General features: G+C 44.6%; 3 protein-coding genes across 3 annotated transcripts; 1 reads left to right on the forward strand and 2 right to left on the reverse strand.

Annotated features, from left to right (window-relative positions):
- The first annotated feature begins 1,263 nt into the window (after positions 1-1,263).
- Positions 1,264-2,385, forward strand: LOC117839353 (NADPH-dependent aldehyde reductase-like protein, chloroplastic). Its single transcript, XM_034719664.2, has one exon. It carries the CDS (start codon positions 1,404-1,406, stop codon positions 2,181-2,183), a length of 780 nt encoding a protein of 259 aa, XP_034575555.1. The 5' UTR covers positions 1,264-1,403; the 3' UTR covers positions 2,184-2,385.
- On the reverse strand, positions 2,302-6,991 carry LOC117839352 (plant intracellular Ras-group-related LRR protein 8). The gene is made up of 10 exons (XM_034719663.2): positions 6,754-6,991; positions 6,575-6,669; positions 5,976-6,140; positions 5,458-5,568; positions 5,257-5,357; positions 4,469-4,606; positions 3,844-3,892; positions 3,656-3,721; positions 2,893-3,012; positions 2,302-2,596 (listed from the first exon to the last, which is right to left on the reverse strand). Exons 1-10 carry the CDS (start codon positions 6,908-6,910, stop codon positions 2,474-2,476), a joined length of 1,125 nt encoding a protein of 374 aa, XP_034575554.1. The 5' UTR covers positions 6,911-6,991; the 3' UTR covers positions 2,302-2,473.
- Positions 6,992-9,353: 2,362 nt separating this feature from the next.
- LOC117839535 (NADPH-dependent aldehyde reductase-like protein, chloroplastic) lies at positions 9,354-10,632 on the reverse strand. Its single transcript, XM_034719884.2, has one exon. The coding sequence runs from the start codon at positions 10,446-10,448 to the stop codon at positions 9,666-9,668; it is 783 nt and encodes a 260-aa protein (XP_034575775.1). The 5' UTR covers positions 10,449-10,632; the 3' UTR covers positions 9,354-9,665.
- Positions 10,633-16,618: the final 5,986 nt, after the last annotated feature.

Consider the following 16,618-nt stretch of genomic DNA (forward strand, 5'->3'; position numbering starts at 1 on the left):
TATTTACCGGAGAATCTTTTTTAACATATTTTGTGTTTTTATTATAGGTTAAACCATGCCCTTCCTCTTTAGATGTCTTCATCAAGAAAATACGACAGAGAGAAATGATGGACTACGACAATACATTGTCGCCAATTGTGAGCGACCCAAAAATAGTATGGACAACCATATATCCAATGTGTATGGATGAGTTAATATTCTTACATTACTAATATTAGTTACGGGTGGACATTACTGCAAATAAGCTTTATTAGCTTCTTGAAGTAAAATATAAGTTCAAAATTTGAGTGGGGGCATGTGCCCCGTTAAATCCTCTTTTAGTTCGTCGGTCGGTAAAATATTGTAGTTGTTTAATTTTGTTCGAAACGAATACAGGAGATTACCTGCCTACGTTGACAGCCAGTGTATGGATATTATCACGAAGTTTGCGAGCACCAGCGTGATAGTAAGTATTTGGTACAACTTTGTATCACTATGCTGTTAAGTTAATTCACATGTATGTATCTACATACACACATGTCTATCTCAGCTTTTTGTTCCACCTCTGCTCTTCAATCCTTGATCAAACTAGCCTGTTCGGCATCTTACAGCAAAGAAAGGACACAACTATGCCCATTACATCAGAAACGTTTTTTAAGTCTCTTGTCGTCCTTCCAGTCAACCTCCACTAGAAAAATGATCGCTAACTCTGCTCGATCTGTTCAGTATTCGCCAACCGTCCAGCTCCCCTCTTCTGTTTGTACTCTCATCACGTACGTCATCACGCGAGGCAGTCTACTTTTGTTTTTTATTCAGGATGTTTGGTTCTTTAGTTAAACTAAAGTTCCTAGTCAAATATTTAAATACTAATTAGGAGTATTAAATATAGATTAATTATAAAATTAATTATAAAACCAATTGCACAGACGAAGGTTAAAATTCGCGATACGAATCTATTAAGCCTAATTAGTTCTTGATTTGACAATATGATGCTACAGTAAATATGTGCTAATCATGAATTAATTAGGCATAATAGATTCGTCTCGCGAATTAGCCTCCACCTGTGTAATTAGTTTCATAATTAACTCAGATTTAGCCTCTCTAATTAGCCTTCAAAGATTTGATATGACTTGGACCAGACCTGTGAAGATCAAACGCCCCCTTTAAGCGATGCGATCACGTGTCACTTTTTTTTTAAAAGAAGCGATCGCAGCCTCCACACGGACCGAGAATTCTTGACACTCCATGCTGCCTCTGACGAGAGCCGTGACGTCCGAGCACCTCCCCAACCTTTGTTGTTTAAACCCAGGGCCGACTCGCAATTGGAGCACAGTGAAACTCGCGCCCAACACAAGGCACACAAACAAAACACAGAGTTCGCCGCCGGACCGCGACGACATCAGCAAGCCAGTGAGCCGCTAGCCATGGCCGCAGCGTCCACCTCCACCGCGCCGCTCCCGCTCGACGGCCGCGTCGCGCTCGTCACGGGCGGCTCCCGTGGCATCGGCCGCGAGGTGTCGTCCCACCTCGCCGCGCTCGGCGCGCGCGTCGTGGTCAACTACGCCTCCAACCCGGCCAAGGCCGACGAGCTCGTCGCGGAGCTCGCATCGCGGGGCCTCCGCGCCGTGGCCGCCCGCGCGGACGTCTCCGACCCGGACGCCGTGCGCGCGCTCTTCGACCGCGCCGAGGAGGCGTTCGGTTCCCCGCCGCACATCGTGGTGGCCTGCGCGGGCATCCTGGACCCCAAGTACCCGGCGCTCGCCGACACCGCCGTCGAGGACTTCGACGCCACGTTCGCGGTGAACACGCGCGGCAAGTTCCTGGTGTGCCGGGAGGCCGCCCGGCGCATCCCGCCCCACAGCGGCGGGCGCATCGTGGCGTTCTCGTCGACGACGGTCGCCGCGCTCCCGCCGGGGTACGGGGCGTACGTGGCGAGCAACGCCGCCGTGGAGGCCATGACGAGGATCCTGGCCAAGGAGGTGGCAGCGAAGGGGATCACGGCGAACGTGGTGGCGCCGGGGCCCGTGCGCACGGAGCTGTTCCTGGCGGGCAAGGACGAAGCGTTCATAGAGAGGGTGGCCAAGAATTCCATGGGGCGCATCGCCGAGACGACGGACATCGCGCCCGTGGTGGCGTTCCTGGCGAGCGATGCCTCGTCCTGGGTGAACGGCCAGGTAATAAGGGTCAACGGCGGCGTCGCGTGAGTGCGCTGGTATGGCAAGGGTTGGGAATTGGGATATGGCAAAGGGTTCCTAAGATCCTGCCATCCTGGTATGCTGGCGTGTTCACTGTATGGCATTTTTTTGGGTCTAGGCTGAGTGCTACAATAATATTCAGCAGTGCCATGCATTTCTTAAGAACATATGTCCTGTCTGTGACTCTGAGTAACAAAGTTTTTCATCTCAAGCTCTGAAACCCAGTTCTGAATTGTACGGTTTATCTGGAACCCAGTCCAGATGCAGAGCAGACGATCTTGCTCACAACAGTCAAGAAATTATCTACGCATGTTATCATCATCAGCGCCTTCATCGAACACACCAGATGAGCCTACACGGAAGTCTAGCTGCTTCTGATGTTTCTGCCGCCGACGCTCGTCGAACTCCTCCCACCCCTCCACCTGTTTGGAAATCGGAACATGTGAAATTGATGTTAGCACTGGAAAATGTATCAGAGGTCAGAGCACAATACCAAACTAGGTGCAGCAAAATTCTTCTTCTACACACAAGTGCTATACTTGTCAAATTGAGATAAATACACAAAAACTGCAAGTAGCTACTATGCCACCAGTACAAATGATGGTACAAGGTACACATTTAGGGTAATGATGGCAACAAAGAATACATACTACAACAAAGTGTGAAGGAATAACATGCACGCACACACGGGCAGACATGACTCATAAGGAAATGGTACCTGCCGAAGAATATCATTCGTTATTTCTGTGCCGTGGAGATCAAGTGTAATAAGCTGCACACACTTTTTGAATAGGGTCGAAGGCAGGGATGTAAGACCATTGTTCCTTAGATGCAAAACCTGTTGGGAAAAGGTATTTCATATAAAAAAACATTACACGATGCTCGCTTCAGTGCAACAGTAACAGAATATAAGTCATCACTCAAGCAAAATGAAAACAAATCTGTAGCACAACATAAGTGGAAAATAAACATTTCCTTCAACAAAACAATACAAAAGGCAGAAGAAGCGTGATAGAGATGTTACAGCAAAGTAAAATTAAATCTATCCACGCTAATAGGTGTAATGAAATAATTATATCCAAGAGATTTAACCCATTCCTGTGGATGATATACTGAGAACAGATGTTCAATGACACCACAAAATGGCATGCAGAAATTATCCATGCCATCTAGCATATCATGCATCTTAAGGAGATGCTACTACCCACTAGACTGATAACCCTATACTACTCAGAATTGGGTTACTAGACTGATAACTCATATTCATTTATTGACCAGCAATGTGAATGTTGTTGCAGTTGGACAATGAATATGCCGTGGTGTCTTCTATCATGTGAACATTGTTTCAATCTGACAATGGGACTTTGCAATATTATTAACTTAAGATACTGCATTAGTTACTTCAGCTCTTCATTTGAGGTTAGTGATGACATATCATCTTAGAAAGCAAAGGCTTCTTGCATATAGCTAAAGTCACACACCTTGAGATTACCAAGCTTCCCAAAGGCTTCTGGCAGTTCAGTTAAGAGATTTGATGACAAGTCAACCTGAATTCAAGATTTGGGTGATATATACTGCCAATGCAAACTCAAAATAGTTATGTGTTCAAAATAGTTTTCTGAAAAACATATGAAGCAGAAACAGGTAATATATGATAGAAAGAACATACCTCGGTGAGAGATTCACAATCTCCTATAGATGAAGGCAATGAAGTTATCCTGCCAACAAGTGAAAACAAGTCAAATATCGCATTCACCATAAAGCATAAGTTTTCCTTCACAAAGTATTACTATTGTAGTTCCCATAAGAAGCTACAGAAAAAAATTGGGGACAAAAGATGTTCTCTTCTCCCTGTACCAACTTTTTTCTATTTAGAACCAGTCACAACCTACCAGTATGTGTACATTAGCTAAGACATGTGCTAAAAACAAAACCTACCATGTTTTATTCCCTTTTTTATGTGTAAAAAAAGCATTCTTGGGTTACATAAATACAACCAAAATTGTACTAAAAATAGAATGGGCACTAGCAAAAACAGCTGTCATCAGACTAGTGTCAAAGTCAGGGCACCGATCTATCACTCTATCCAGACGTGGTTATTTCAATCCTAAACATAACTGACAAGCAATGCCAGTCTCCGATGATCACGCATCTCAGCAATCTTGTATCTCTTCTCGACCGAAAGCATTTGTTTAGCAGTAGATAGAATAACAAAAGTATGAAATAAACATGTCAAAATGTGGAAGAGCTTAGTAAGGTGCTGCAAGCCAACAAGTGGTGAGTTCTAGGATAACCTATTATTATTTGCTATCAGAATTTGGAGATGCTTCAGTGATCCTATTTCAATAGGTAAGTTATCAAGTCTGTTGTTTGCAATACGAAGTTCATGCAGAGAAGTCAGTGAGCCCAAAGTCGATGGCAAGCTAACCAGCCTGCAAGATTAACAAAAAAAAAGTGAATAATCACTTATCTTGTTACCATGTGCACCAAAAATATGCATGTTGGAGATCATGTTAGATAACATTGAGAAGATAAGAGATATTGCATTCTTAAAGAAAACCATGGAATATCCCCTTTTTGTATGTAGGTGGTCATTTACATGCATCTTGGTGGCAGAGAGTTAACTAAAAAATTTGTATAAATGATGTTGGCAAATAGATAGGTGAAAACAAATGTGAGGTCACGAGATTTAGCAGTTCAATAGACAATTCAAATTTAAAATGTAGCCTTTAAGCTGACATCATCCCATTTAACCTCAAAATTCATGAAGTCAAGCAGCACCAGATTAACAACTGAGATATATTTAACACCTCTGGGATTATATTACAAACGTCAAGAAAAAACTATAAGCCATAAGATTTAATATGCAATATCTCTTCTTTTTCAACATATGATATTTGTTGATTCTAGGTCAATATCAATCTTCAGAGTCGGCAAGTTAAAGCAACACTAAGAATCATGAGCAAAACTAATTTTCGAGAACCTACTTATAGAAATTCTTTATATCTACCGGCAACATCACAGATGATTCATAGATTACTATGAATCACAAGACAAGAGTAATTGGCTGAGTTTGACCTACCGGTTCTGGCTTAAAGACAAGTTTAATAATTTTTGAAGGCATGATAGACCCTCCCAGCTGATGTTCTCATCATCTATATCATTGGCAGTTAGGAGTAATTTCTGCAATATATAATTATATCACTTATAAGTTTATTTACAATTATAGTTCCTTGTGGAAGCAGAAAACAACCCAACTCACTCAGTGTGAAAGAATACTTACATTTAGAGATTTAAGAGCAGAGATTTTATGCGGAATTTCCTTGATACAGTTGTTGCTGGCATCTAGTATTCGTACTGAGGGGCCACAACCCCAGACTTCCTCTGGCACTGCCTATAGGGAAAAACATCCACAAAAGAGTGTTACTTATGTTTAAATGTATAGATTATGATGAGAAAATAAGGAATAACAATTTAATATCTTCAAGCTCCATATGGCTGGAAGTAGTGAATGGTGATATGCTCAGGGAATAGTAGCATCGACACACAAGTCAGACTGCTAATCATGGCCAGCAATTTACAAAAGTTCAAGCAAATACTTTAATAGACTATTTTCATGTAGGGGATGCCTAGTACAAAGGCAGTAAGAATCATGAGACATATTTCTTTGCAACCAATATACATGGAGCACTTTCGTTGACTATGGTAGATATGGTAGCTCCCAAAAATTAAAATCGCAATTATCCTATGCTAGAATGCATTCACGGGATCGTTATAAAGGTAGTTCAAATAACCAGATACCTTCAAGTCGCAATCATGCAGCGCAACAACGCCTGTTAATTTCCACCGCTCAGCTCGGCTTTTGCCAACAACTGCCTCTGGTTTTTGTGTCTGACGTTCCTTAACATTCAAGGTTCTTGTTACACTTGTTGCCGAACTGCTGCTATTCTTTGTGATGGGGCCATCCTATTTGAGAGTAGGCACAGAGAAGTAGGTTGTATCAAATACATAAGAATGACATGTGTACCCTGCTTCCATTTCCTCCCTTCAAACATTATCAGCATTGCGATACTTCCATGGTAGAATATGTGACTACACTACCCCCAAACATTCACAGAAAAGACATCCAAATGGTGAAATAAAGGCAGTTACCTCATGATGGGTGACACACTCTACAGGTGATGGGTGACACACTCTACAGGTTTAACAACTAAACTTCAGATCTTCTCCCATTCCCATCTAGCAGTCCTGAGCACAGCACTAAATCGAACCTTCGCACATGTTTAATCACTGCACCCTACTCAAAGGAATTCAATTCTAAACGTCTAAAGACACATAATCACACAAAACACAGCAACCGGGAAACAGATTAGTTCAGATCGAGGAGGTTGATGTCGTACCCCCTGATGGAGACCCTGCGATGCGATGAGCATGACCTTGGATCCGCCCACCACCTGCATCGAGCTCAGACTCGCGGCGTCCTGAAGCACTTTTCCTGCGAGCGCGAGGGAGTAAGGATTAGTAACTACCGGAGAGAATCGGCGCCCTCAGTAGGTGACAAGGGTTGGGGCATCGGTGCCTTTGCAGACAAGCCTCTGGCCGCGGGGAAGGACGTTCGTGAGCGGTTGAAGGAGGCGCTTCAGCTCCACGGTGGTCGCGGCGGCCGGAACCTCCACGGGGATGGTCCGGCCCGCGAATTTGACCTGGATGGTGATGGTGGGCGGCGAGCTCTCCATGGCCTCTGTCGGTCTGTCCTTCCACAACTCTGTTTCGGTAGATTGAATTGGCAACTGCCGCAGTGCCGCCCCGTTTTCTTCGTTTTGGGCGGTGTGTGTGTTCCCTTTTGCTTGTTCAGGCCCGTGTTTAGGCCTGTGCATGGATAGCACATATGTCGACCCGATCCAATCCACGAAACGAATAGCATCCACGGGTTGGACTTGTTTTGCAGGCCACCCTTTTGCAGCCCACCCATCTAACCCATCTAGGGTCTGATTGGTTTCCGCACGCCCCATCCTTGCATCGCACCGGTGTGCCACACCCTCTCCGCTATTACCATGCAAATGTCCACTGTTTGGTTGCCTGCGCGTATGCAGCATAACTAGCAGAGAAGCTGATTGGTTATCTGGGCGCATGAGCTGACCTTGCACCGCTTCTCTCTGCACTCATGCAACTCGTGTGCTCGTGCCGGCCTGACCCAACGAAAATGCTCGATTCATGCGTTTCCAGCAGGTCTGGCTAGGAGGCGCATCTTGCTTCACGGGGGTTGGCTCGGCCGCTAGGGTAGGCAACCAATCACGTGGAAGTCACATGCCGAGAGCCTGGTCAGGCTGAAACCAGTCAACCAATCAGGCCTCTAATATTTGTCGCTTCCTTTTTCTGGAACTTCACCTAGCTCTGACTCCACCACGTAGCACTACTGTAATGTCCGAGAAGCCGGAACTGGTGAAGCAAAAAATTGTGGTCTCCCACTCGCTTCAGGTGTTTCTTAGTTCACCTATGAACAGTAACGCTACAATATCATAACAGTGCTCGAGTAGAAGCTGCAGCATACTGGAGCTCCGCCAAAAAGCCCCTAACGCATGCAAGAGACTTGCCCGTCGCCACCAGGGCGCATTTGGATTTGTCCTATACCTGCACTACCAAATCAGATTGGCCGGCCGGCCACGAAATGGGCTGCCACGATTTGGCCATGCATGGCTGAAAAATGAAATGCGCTGGGTTGCCTGAACAGCGGCCTGCCAAATCACAGCAGCCATCCAAACACCTCCAGCCATGGTCAACGGCCAAATATTGGCTTGGCTCATGTTTGCCTCAATCCAAGCACGCTCGTAAAGCACCATTGGCGTCTTGGCGATATCAATGATGGCAGGCTGGCGGCAGCATCGATGGAGTCCCCACCGCTGCACTCCACTCGTTGACCATTGCTACCAGTGATCTGAATCTACTTTGCGCGAATACAAAGGTTAGCTTTCGTTTCTGCTCCCCAGACTCCCACTCTAATTCCTTTTGTGCGCTCTCTTTTTTCTCTGCGGAGAGGAATAGACGTGCTTGCTTGCTTGCTTCTAGTGAGAGATTGAGGTGTGAGAAGTCGATGGCATTCCAGAAAACAATTGAGACTCCCACTGCTCATACTCACATATCCCTTTTATTTTCCCTTTTGTTTTGGTGTTCATGAAATCTATGATAACAAGTAGCAGCGTAACCAGCCCTATGCATCTTTTGACTTAGGTGGGCAAATGATATGCGTGTTTTGAGTGAAAACACAATAAAATGCAGATTGATGAGCTCATTGGTGACATACGAGTAATTCTTGAGTCAATTAATAGAACTGAAGTCATGTACAAAATAGCTGAACATTTATATTATAGTTGTAGGTGAATGCACGGGAACTTTGCAATTCAATACTGTGATATTTTCTTACCCATCCTATTACATCTTGATTGATGGATTACTAATCACTAATGTCTGGAAAATACTATCATATAAGTTGACTATAATTGTCTTGCATCATCACTTTACAGAGGAAAGAAAGTTTGCCGACTGTACGAAAATTGGAGGATGGAAACTTTATCAACATTAAAGAATCAGAGTTAATAGAAATCAGTGATTTAAATCTCGGCTAAGCCTCTTAGCAGTTGAAGTTTGCAGCAGATAAGAGCAGCTATAGCTGGCTATAGCTTAGCTAAGCCATTTAGCGGTTTTGAAAGAAAAGGGCAAAAATCAGTAATCACTTCACATATTCATTAGCCATCACTCCTCTGTTCGCAAGAACATGACTCCATGACCAGTGGACTATCAATAGACGCAAGAACATATTCAATGTTCATCAGTTCAATAAAAAACGCAATGACACAATCAGTAGGCAAACTAGCTAGGAGCCAAGCAACTAGTAAATGATGCAATATGACGGCAAGGACCTCATGTATCGTTGTGAAACAAACACGGTTGGATGAGTGGGCCGCGTGCTAGCACTTGGATGGACCCATGCTTGATTTCGCCCAACAAGGCACTTTTAGCGGCTACAAAAGTAGTCCCATTTTGCGGCTATAGCGGACTAAGTACAGTTATTAGCGGTAGCTAAATCATAACGGCAAAACTGAGTTATCCTAGCGGCTTGTCTTCCCAGCAACTATCTCCGGCTATGTGTACCGCTATAGCCGGAGATTTAAAACCTCGATAGAAATTGTAAGAGAGTATTTGCTATTCATTATACAAAGTGTAGAAAAGCTACCATTCACTAGACATAGTAAGATCTGCGGAAACTGCATCCCAGTAGTAGTGTGCAACTATGAGGCAATGCACTTCGAAACACTGGAATTTTGATACTAGCAGCAAACCCTACAGACTTGACAAAAGGATACCTTAAATAGAGTTACATAATTTAATACAAAAAAGAAGTAACTTATATAACACTCATACGCCACTCGAATTTCAACTTTTAAAGCACGCGGCCGATGCCACCTCTGAATCAGATTCGAACACCTGTCTCGCTTAGACGAAGCCGCCATTGACCCTGATGACCTGGCCGTTCACCCAGGCCGCAGCGTCGCTCGCCAGGAACGCCACCACGGGTGCCACGTCCGTCGTCTCGGCGATGCGCCCCATGGACTCCTGCTCCACCCTCCGCAGGAACGCCTCGTCCTTCCCTGCCAAGAACAGCTCGGTGCGCACGGGTCCCGGCGCCACCACGTTCGCGGTCACCCCCTTGGCCGCCACCTCCTTGGCCAGGATCCTCGTCATCGCCTCCACGGCGGCGTTGGTCGCCGTGTACGCCGCGTACCCCGGCAGGAGCGTGCCCACGATCGACGACGAGAACGTCACGATGCGGCCGCCGCTGCTAGCGGGCATGCGCTTCGCCGCCTCGCGGCACACGAGGAACGTCCCGCGCACGTTCACCGCGAACATGGCGTCGAAGTCCTCGACGGCGGTGTCCGCGAGCGCCGGGTACTTGGTGTCGAGGAGGCCCGCGCAGGCGACCACGATATGCGGCGGGGACCCGAACGCCTCCTCGGTGCGGTCGAAGAGCGCGCGTACGGCGTCCGGGTCCGACACGTCGGCGCGGACGGCCACGGCGCCGTGCCCGCGGGAGGCGAGCTCCGCGACGAGCTCGTCGGCCTTTGAGGAGTTGGACGCGTAGTTGATCACGACGCGCGCGCCGAGCGCGGCGAGGCGGGAGGACACCTCGCGGCCGATGCCGCGGGATCCGCCGGTGACGAGCGCGACGCGGCCGGCGAGCGGGAGCGGCGAGGTGTTCCCTGCGTCTGCCCCAGCCATGACTACCTCGACGTGGTTGCGGGAGTGGGAGCACGTACCACGTAGACGTAGAGGTGCTTGCTGCTGGCTTGGCTCAATTAAACCCCTCGCGCGGTGTCACGCAGGCACAGTCTCTCTCTCTCTCTGGTGCTTGTGTTTTTGATTTTTTGTCTCTAGGAGTTTTGCTGTGCTCCACACTGCGAGATGGCCGTGGATTATATAGGTGTAGGCAAGCGCGGTTTAGGTGGAACGTGACACAGGGAGTGACATCACGTTTCTCTCGGTCAGTCCAAGTTAATGCTAACACGCGCGTTCTCACTGACTCGTGGGCTCGTGGCCCCGGGGCGTCTGCGCCAAGACAAAAACAGCGGAAGACACCAAGCAGGTTGATGACGTCCAAGGTGAGAATACATGACGGGTAGGATTTTCTGTGAGTGCAAACGTTCCTCGTACCAAACTGATGCAAATCCAGAATTTCAGTCGTTTCAACGCAAACTGTCTCACGTAGTCCTGAAATAGGCAAGGGTCCTTGGCGTGTTAGGTCCTCACAGGATCCTTCGCTTTAGGCCTTGTTCGGTTTGAACTATAGTTCTAAATAGCTAACTATAGTTTCGCTATAGCTCCACTATAGCTTTTTTTTTAAGGAGCTGACGCTATGCTATTGCTAATTGTTCCGCTATGGCCGCTAAGGACGCTTTAGTTCCGCTAAACACCGCTATTTGGCTTAGCGAAACCTATTTAGCACCGCTAATCCTATTTTCCACTATGCGGGTTGATAATGCTTTATTTTCTCCATACTAGAGGCCCAAAAGCTCATTGGTTGCTAAAAAACAATAATAGCGGTACAAAATCCTAACTGTAATCTTTAATTTTGAAGTGATAGACACGAAGACATGTTCTCATATAGCCCTGGACATGCATAGTATTCATTAAATTTCCTTACGCCCATGTTTCTGTGCATGTTCATATTTATATAAGACCGCTAAATGAAATAACTTCCGCTATATCCCGCTATAGCTTTTTATAGCTTTTGAAAGAAGTTGTCGCTAAATGACTTAGCCCGCCATTTAAAACATCTGACTTGAAGGGGATTGGAGAGGGTTGGAGGAGATTAGGAGGGATTACATCCCTTGCAAGTCAAAATCCCATCCAATCCTCCTCAATCCCCTTGGAAAGGGGATTAACCGAACAAGACCTTAGGGGTGTTCATAGGTTTCTCAAACCCAAACCAGCCAAACTGGCAGTAGGAAATTTGTACTGTATGAATGAACAGCCCTGCTTCGCGTGTTAGGTCTTCAGAGTTCAGACCCAAAGGTTCAGGCCGACCATTTTCACCTCTAAGCCAACCATAGGAGAACTAAAGGAAAAATTCCTTTCCCTTTTGATTCCTGTGATCCATTCCTATGCACCAAAGGCTGCTATAGGAACCAAATTCATAGGAACTAGAATCCTATGTTTTCCCATTAATTTTCCTCCATTCCAAAGGAGGTCTAAGATAGCCAATGGCATTAGTGAGCTTGGCTCAAACCAGGCTAGTTAAGGGCTCGGCTTTATCTGAACAATAAACTAGTCATGACAGTCAAATGTACGGTTTTAGGAGTAGGGTGATGAGAAAACCAAGACGTGGTCGTGTACTTCGTTTTCCCAAGACCAAAAAAGGCAAAGAGGGTAGAAAACAATGGCAAAGAAGTAATAAAAAAGGAAAAATAATATAATAATAAGTTTAGAAAAGAAGAAATAATATAAAGAAAAGAATAGGAAATAAAAATAAAATAAATTAAATGATTTACTACAATAGAAAAGAATAAAGAAAGAAAAGCTAGACAAAAACAATATAATAATTAATTACAAATATTAACAGAATAAAAAAATACAAAATGAAAATAAATAAAAGGTTAAAAAAGGAAGAAAAATAATAATAAAGTGTTATAAAATAAAAAGCAAAATGAAAAAAAGAAAAAATTTAACTCAAGCCATATCCTAATGGAAAAGGAAAAAAAATACAAACTAGCAAATTGGGACGAATAAAAAAGACAACAGCCCGAAAGAGAAAGAAAAGGGAAACGGAACGGACCACAATTGTACTGAACATACTCAGCGTAGCAGCGGGCCTAAAGTATCACATGGGCCAAAATCGCTCCACCAGCCATGTGGACGACACATATAACTATTTATCGCATATGTGATCCGCGGCAAACCCATGTGAAAGCAAAATTGGTCGATGATTCACCGCAGGAAATACCAAGGAAATCGTATAAGCCCATCATCCGAACGCGAGGACTTGTTGGGCTTAGCCTGTCAACTACTGTTCCCGCGCTAACTCTCCCGCCCGGCTGTGGCCTGGCCCAACCTAAGGGCGGCGCATCAACTTATAGATAGGAATTTCATTTAATGAGAAATTCAGTCCCGTTACCGAACCGCTTACCATTCGGGCAGATATTCTAAGCAGGCTTATCTCTGGCTATCTCTATTGGTTGATTAATTAAGCAAATTTATATAAAAAATGCTTTTCCACATGCCTTGATGAGCAGCTTTATATGCAGCAAGCCCTCCGGTTCATTAACCCTACTCGTCCGTCTTATGTGAGCAAGCTCCTCAAGTCTCTCTATGGGTCGAAGCAAGCGTCTAAAGCTGGGTTAAAAAAGCTAAGTGACTTACTTAAGCGGTGCAGATTCTCAGCCTCAAAAGAAGATTAATCCCTGCCTTATTATAGAAGTTTTGGCAGGAAAAGTCACTCTATATATGCTTGTATATGTTGATAATATCATCCTCGCTGGTAACTCTCCTGATGTCATTTCTTCATGGATGGCTGCTTGACAACATTTTCAAATGAGGACCGCTTGACAGATGAATAAGTATCTGAACATGGCTAAAATTCCACCCACAACCCTGGCTGGGATCTCTAAGTCAGGTCTGTTTCCAATAGAGCTTTCCCAAAACAAAATTGGTATATCCTTTATTTGTATATATCTCGTTCAAGGTAGGAGAATGCCCGTTCTATGGTCTTCGAGAAGTAGCGGCAATTTCATAAGCTTAGAATGCTACCTTAACTTGTGTTCGTGCAAGTGCTGCTCCGAAGGTTCACTCTGGTTGTCATCATAGGATTGAAGGGTTAAGCCAATTGTCTGGTTTGCTTCATTTTGATTCCCAGTCTAACTAAGAATTATAGAATGAAAAAGCTGAGTAATAAACAAGGATTGGTTTGCTATTTATGATGACGAAGAGCTGGTACAATCCTCCTTCAGGAAATGACCTTGCAATCTACATTCTTCCAAGATGGTATATGACAGAAAGAAAGTAGTGCGATGAATTAGTATCATTTACTAGTCATTCTAAAACTGTTCCAATTCATTTCACATTTCATTACCTAGAGCCTGAGAGGGTTCGTACTATACCTATTACTATGGATGCCTCATCTAGCACATACCAAATAAGCCACCCGGGTATCATAGGAGACAGGGGAAAAAGCACTTTACAAATTACTCACTGGGTCAGAGGATGCTTATAAGAAATCAGTAGCTGGGGTTGGTATTCCTGGAACAGCTTTTCCTGCATGCCTAAAAGAAAGAGTTGGCTTTTGGGACAAGACAAGCAAGGGCGAAAGCTTCACTGGCTGTCCCAACTGCTTTACCTGCTGTCCCTACTATTTATTCTTCGCCAAGAGAGCTACCACTTCACAACTCAAGTCCGGGAGTAGTCGTTTTTCCGACTGTAGCATCTCACTAAGCAACATAGCTAACTATTCGTTACACTAGTACTGCTCGACCAACTAGTCCCGGGATTGTATTCTCTACTGAACTAACTACTACTTTCCGAGGAAAAACACAACATAGTGCATTTTCAGATGTGCGAAAAAATAGATTTCTTCTTCAAACCGTATCAACTCATTGGTTAACAACTACTTCTTCCGTTCCAAATTACTATTTGTTTTGATTTTTCTAGATACATAATTAGACATAATATATATTTAGTAATTTGAGACGGAGGGAGTAGCAGGCTCCCTCTCTGGAAAAAAAAAGCAAGCTGACGGACGCGGCCCGCGTGCATGGACGAGCTCAAGGCTGACTTGACTTCGTTCCCAACTCGGATCGGAAGTCTGCAGCTGCATGGTCGCCGCACGCAGTGGAGCTCGCTCGAGCCCGATCGATGTGGAACTGGTCAGAACTGCGGCGTCAACTCCATCCCACCGCTGCTCGTGCTGACACCTGAACAATATAATCGATGAAGACAGTTCATTGGCGATGCTCCGTTTACTTACTGATTAAGTAGTACACAAAGTTGCTTGATCAGAATCGGAAACGGCAACCGTTCCCCGCCCGTCTTGGCTACCTCCAGTTTCAATCTTATGCTACTAGCTAGCTCCAGTTTTGCTACGTACTGCTAAAGTGCTAATTCAGCATTACTAAAAACGCATGTCAATTTAGCGGACTTCGAGGTCATCTGACCTGCAATGCCAACCGACAAGAACATCGCTTGCTTGATACAATCACATTAACAACTTTTGATTGAAAAGTAAAATAATTCTTCTCATGATTATATTTGATACATTTGATGAATTGATACTGCACCATAATATGTGTTCATTATCATTTTTAGAAATACATAAGTGGACGAAAAGAGTATTAAACACACATGGAAGGTATGGAAGATCAAAGAAGTTGATTGGGACCAAGTCCAAGTATTTCTAACATTCTCCACTAGACCACCATATCACTTTTGGCCCAAGGAAAGAAAGAGATCAAATCTAACACGTTTTGGGGCTGAATTCGGACTGCAGAATAGCACTAACTTGTGACGGTCACCACGGTCGCATAAGGACTCGGATTGGGGCGTTCATGTACTTTATGGAATCCTTATCAATTCTATTTTCATATGGATATGGACTCATGTCCATATCTTTTCTGTGGCGGCCACTATCGTCGATTTGTTACAGAGACATTTTCTGCATACGATGTTGCGTCACCCTATTTTGGTCCGATGGACCTTGTATCAAGTCGGGTTCAATAAGGACGCGTCCTAGGGTTGGAGCACGATACCAGGACCCTCCTGGTTGTCCTCTACCCTCTCATATACCACCATAGCCGCCACAAACAGATTGGATTTTGTTTAGATGGAAGTTTAGCCATTGCTATTTCCTTGTAGACGCGTGTGTCAACTAGATCATCAGTTCTACTCGATTCAGAACCCCAACTTTATGATTTCAGATTGGTTTTTAGCTCCATATTTGCAATTTAGTTTCTTGTTCTACTTGTTCTTACTTGTTCCTCGATTGCTTGCAGGAATTACGCTAGTGGTTTGGTTGATCGTGCTCTACAAGATCGCGGTGACCATTGGAGGTGGTGTATCGGTTGCTAAGGCGCAACATCCTTGGATGGTTGTAGTTGGGCCGTGAACATCGTCTCCATCCTCAAATTGAGTTATCCACCTTCTCTCATCGAAAGATCGGGATTTAACCTCACGGGTTCACATCACCAACGCTACTAGTGACTCTAGAATCGCTGCTGAAATTCGTAACGGAACCTTACAGCAGGAACATGATACTGTGCATCGAGGGATCTTGTTTCATTCATCAATCCAAACTTCTTTATAAGATGCGTCTCTCTTGAAAACTGCAAAATGGAACTCGCCATTGGAAATGGTTCTAAATGCACATAAAACTCCTATGAAACTTGTAGTGGGAATTGCCTTCATAAAGACTGCTAACAAACAGTTTGAAATTACTCAATAGTAGTCGGTCGGCACCTATGATCCTTTGATATGCCAGAGCAATATGTAACATCGCAACCCTTAAAAGAAAAGCAATGGCTTACTGGAGCAAAAATATGCAGAGCCTTGTACAGAGATGAAGTACTCTGCATAGGTAGTAGGGCACAGTAGCAATGCATCTAGAGAGGAACTGAGGAAGTCAAAACACATGCCTGAGACCAGGTCAATGAGCTCATACCATTAAATTCACTGAATTTTAAAGTCTCTGGCACTGTTGATCCTAACTGGAAAATCACATGGCGTACATGTAAAGAACAGCTGCGCACTCAAGAAAAACTGGATCTGGCTCTAGTAGTAGTGATGTTACTATAATTACAATTGGGGACCAGGTTATGCAGTTGCAAGTTCTAATATCAATGGTGGCCTTTTTTTCTTTTGTAAAGAATGGTGGTGGCCTTGGAAACAGTCAAAATGGTGGTAGTAGT

Source organism: Setaria viridis, chromosome 9 (genome assembly GCF_005286985.2).
Source record: "Setaria viridis chromosome 9, Setaria_viridis_v4.0, whole genome shotgun sequence".
Taxonomy (NCBI): Eukaryota; Viridiplantae; Streptophyta; class Magnoliopsida; order Poales; family Poaceae; genus Setaria; species Setaria viridis.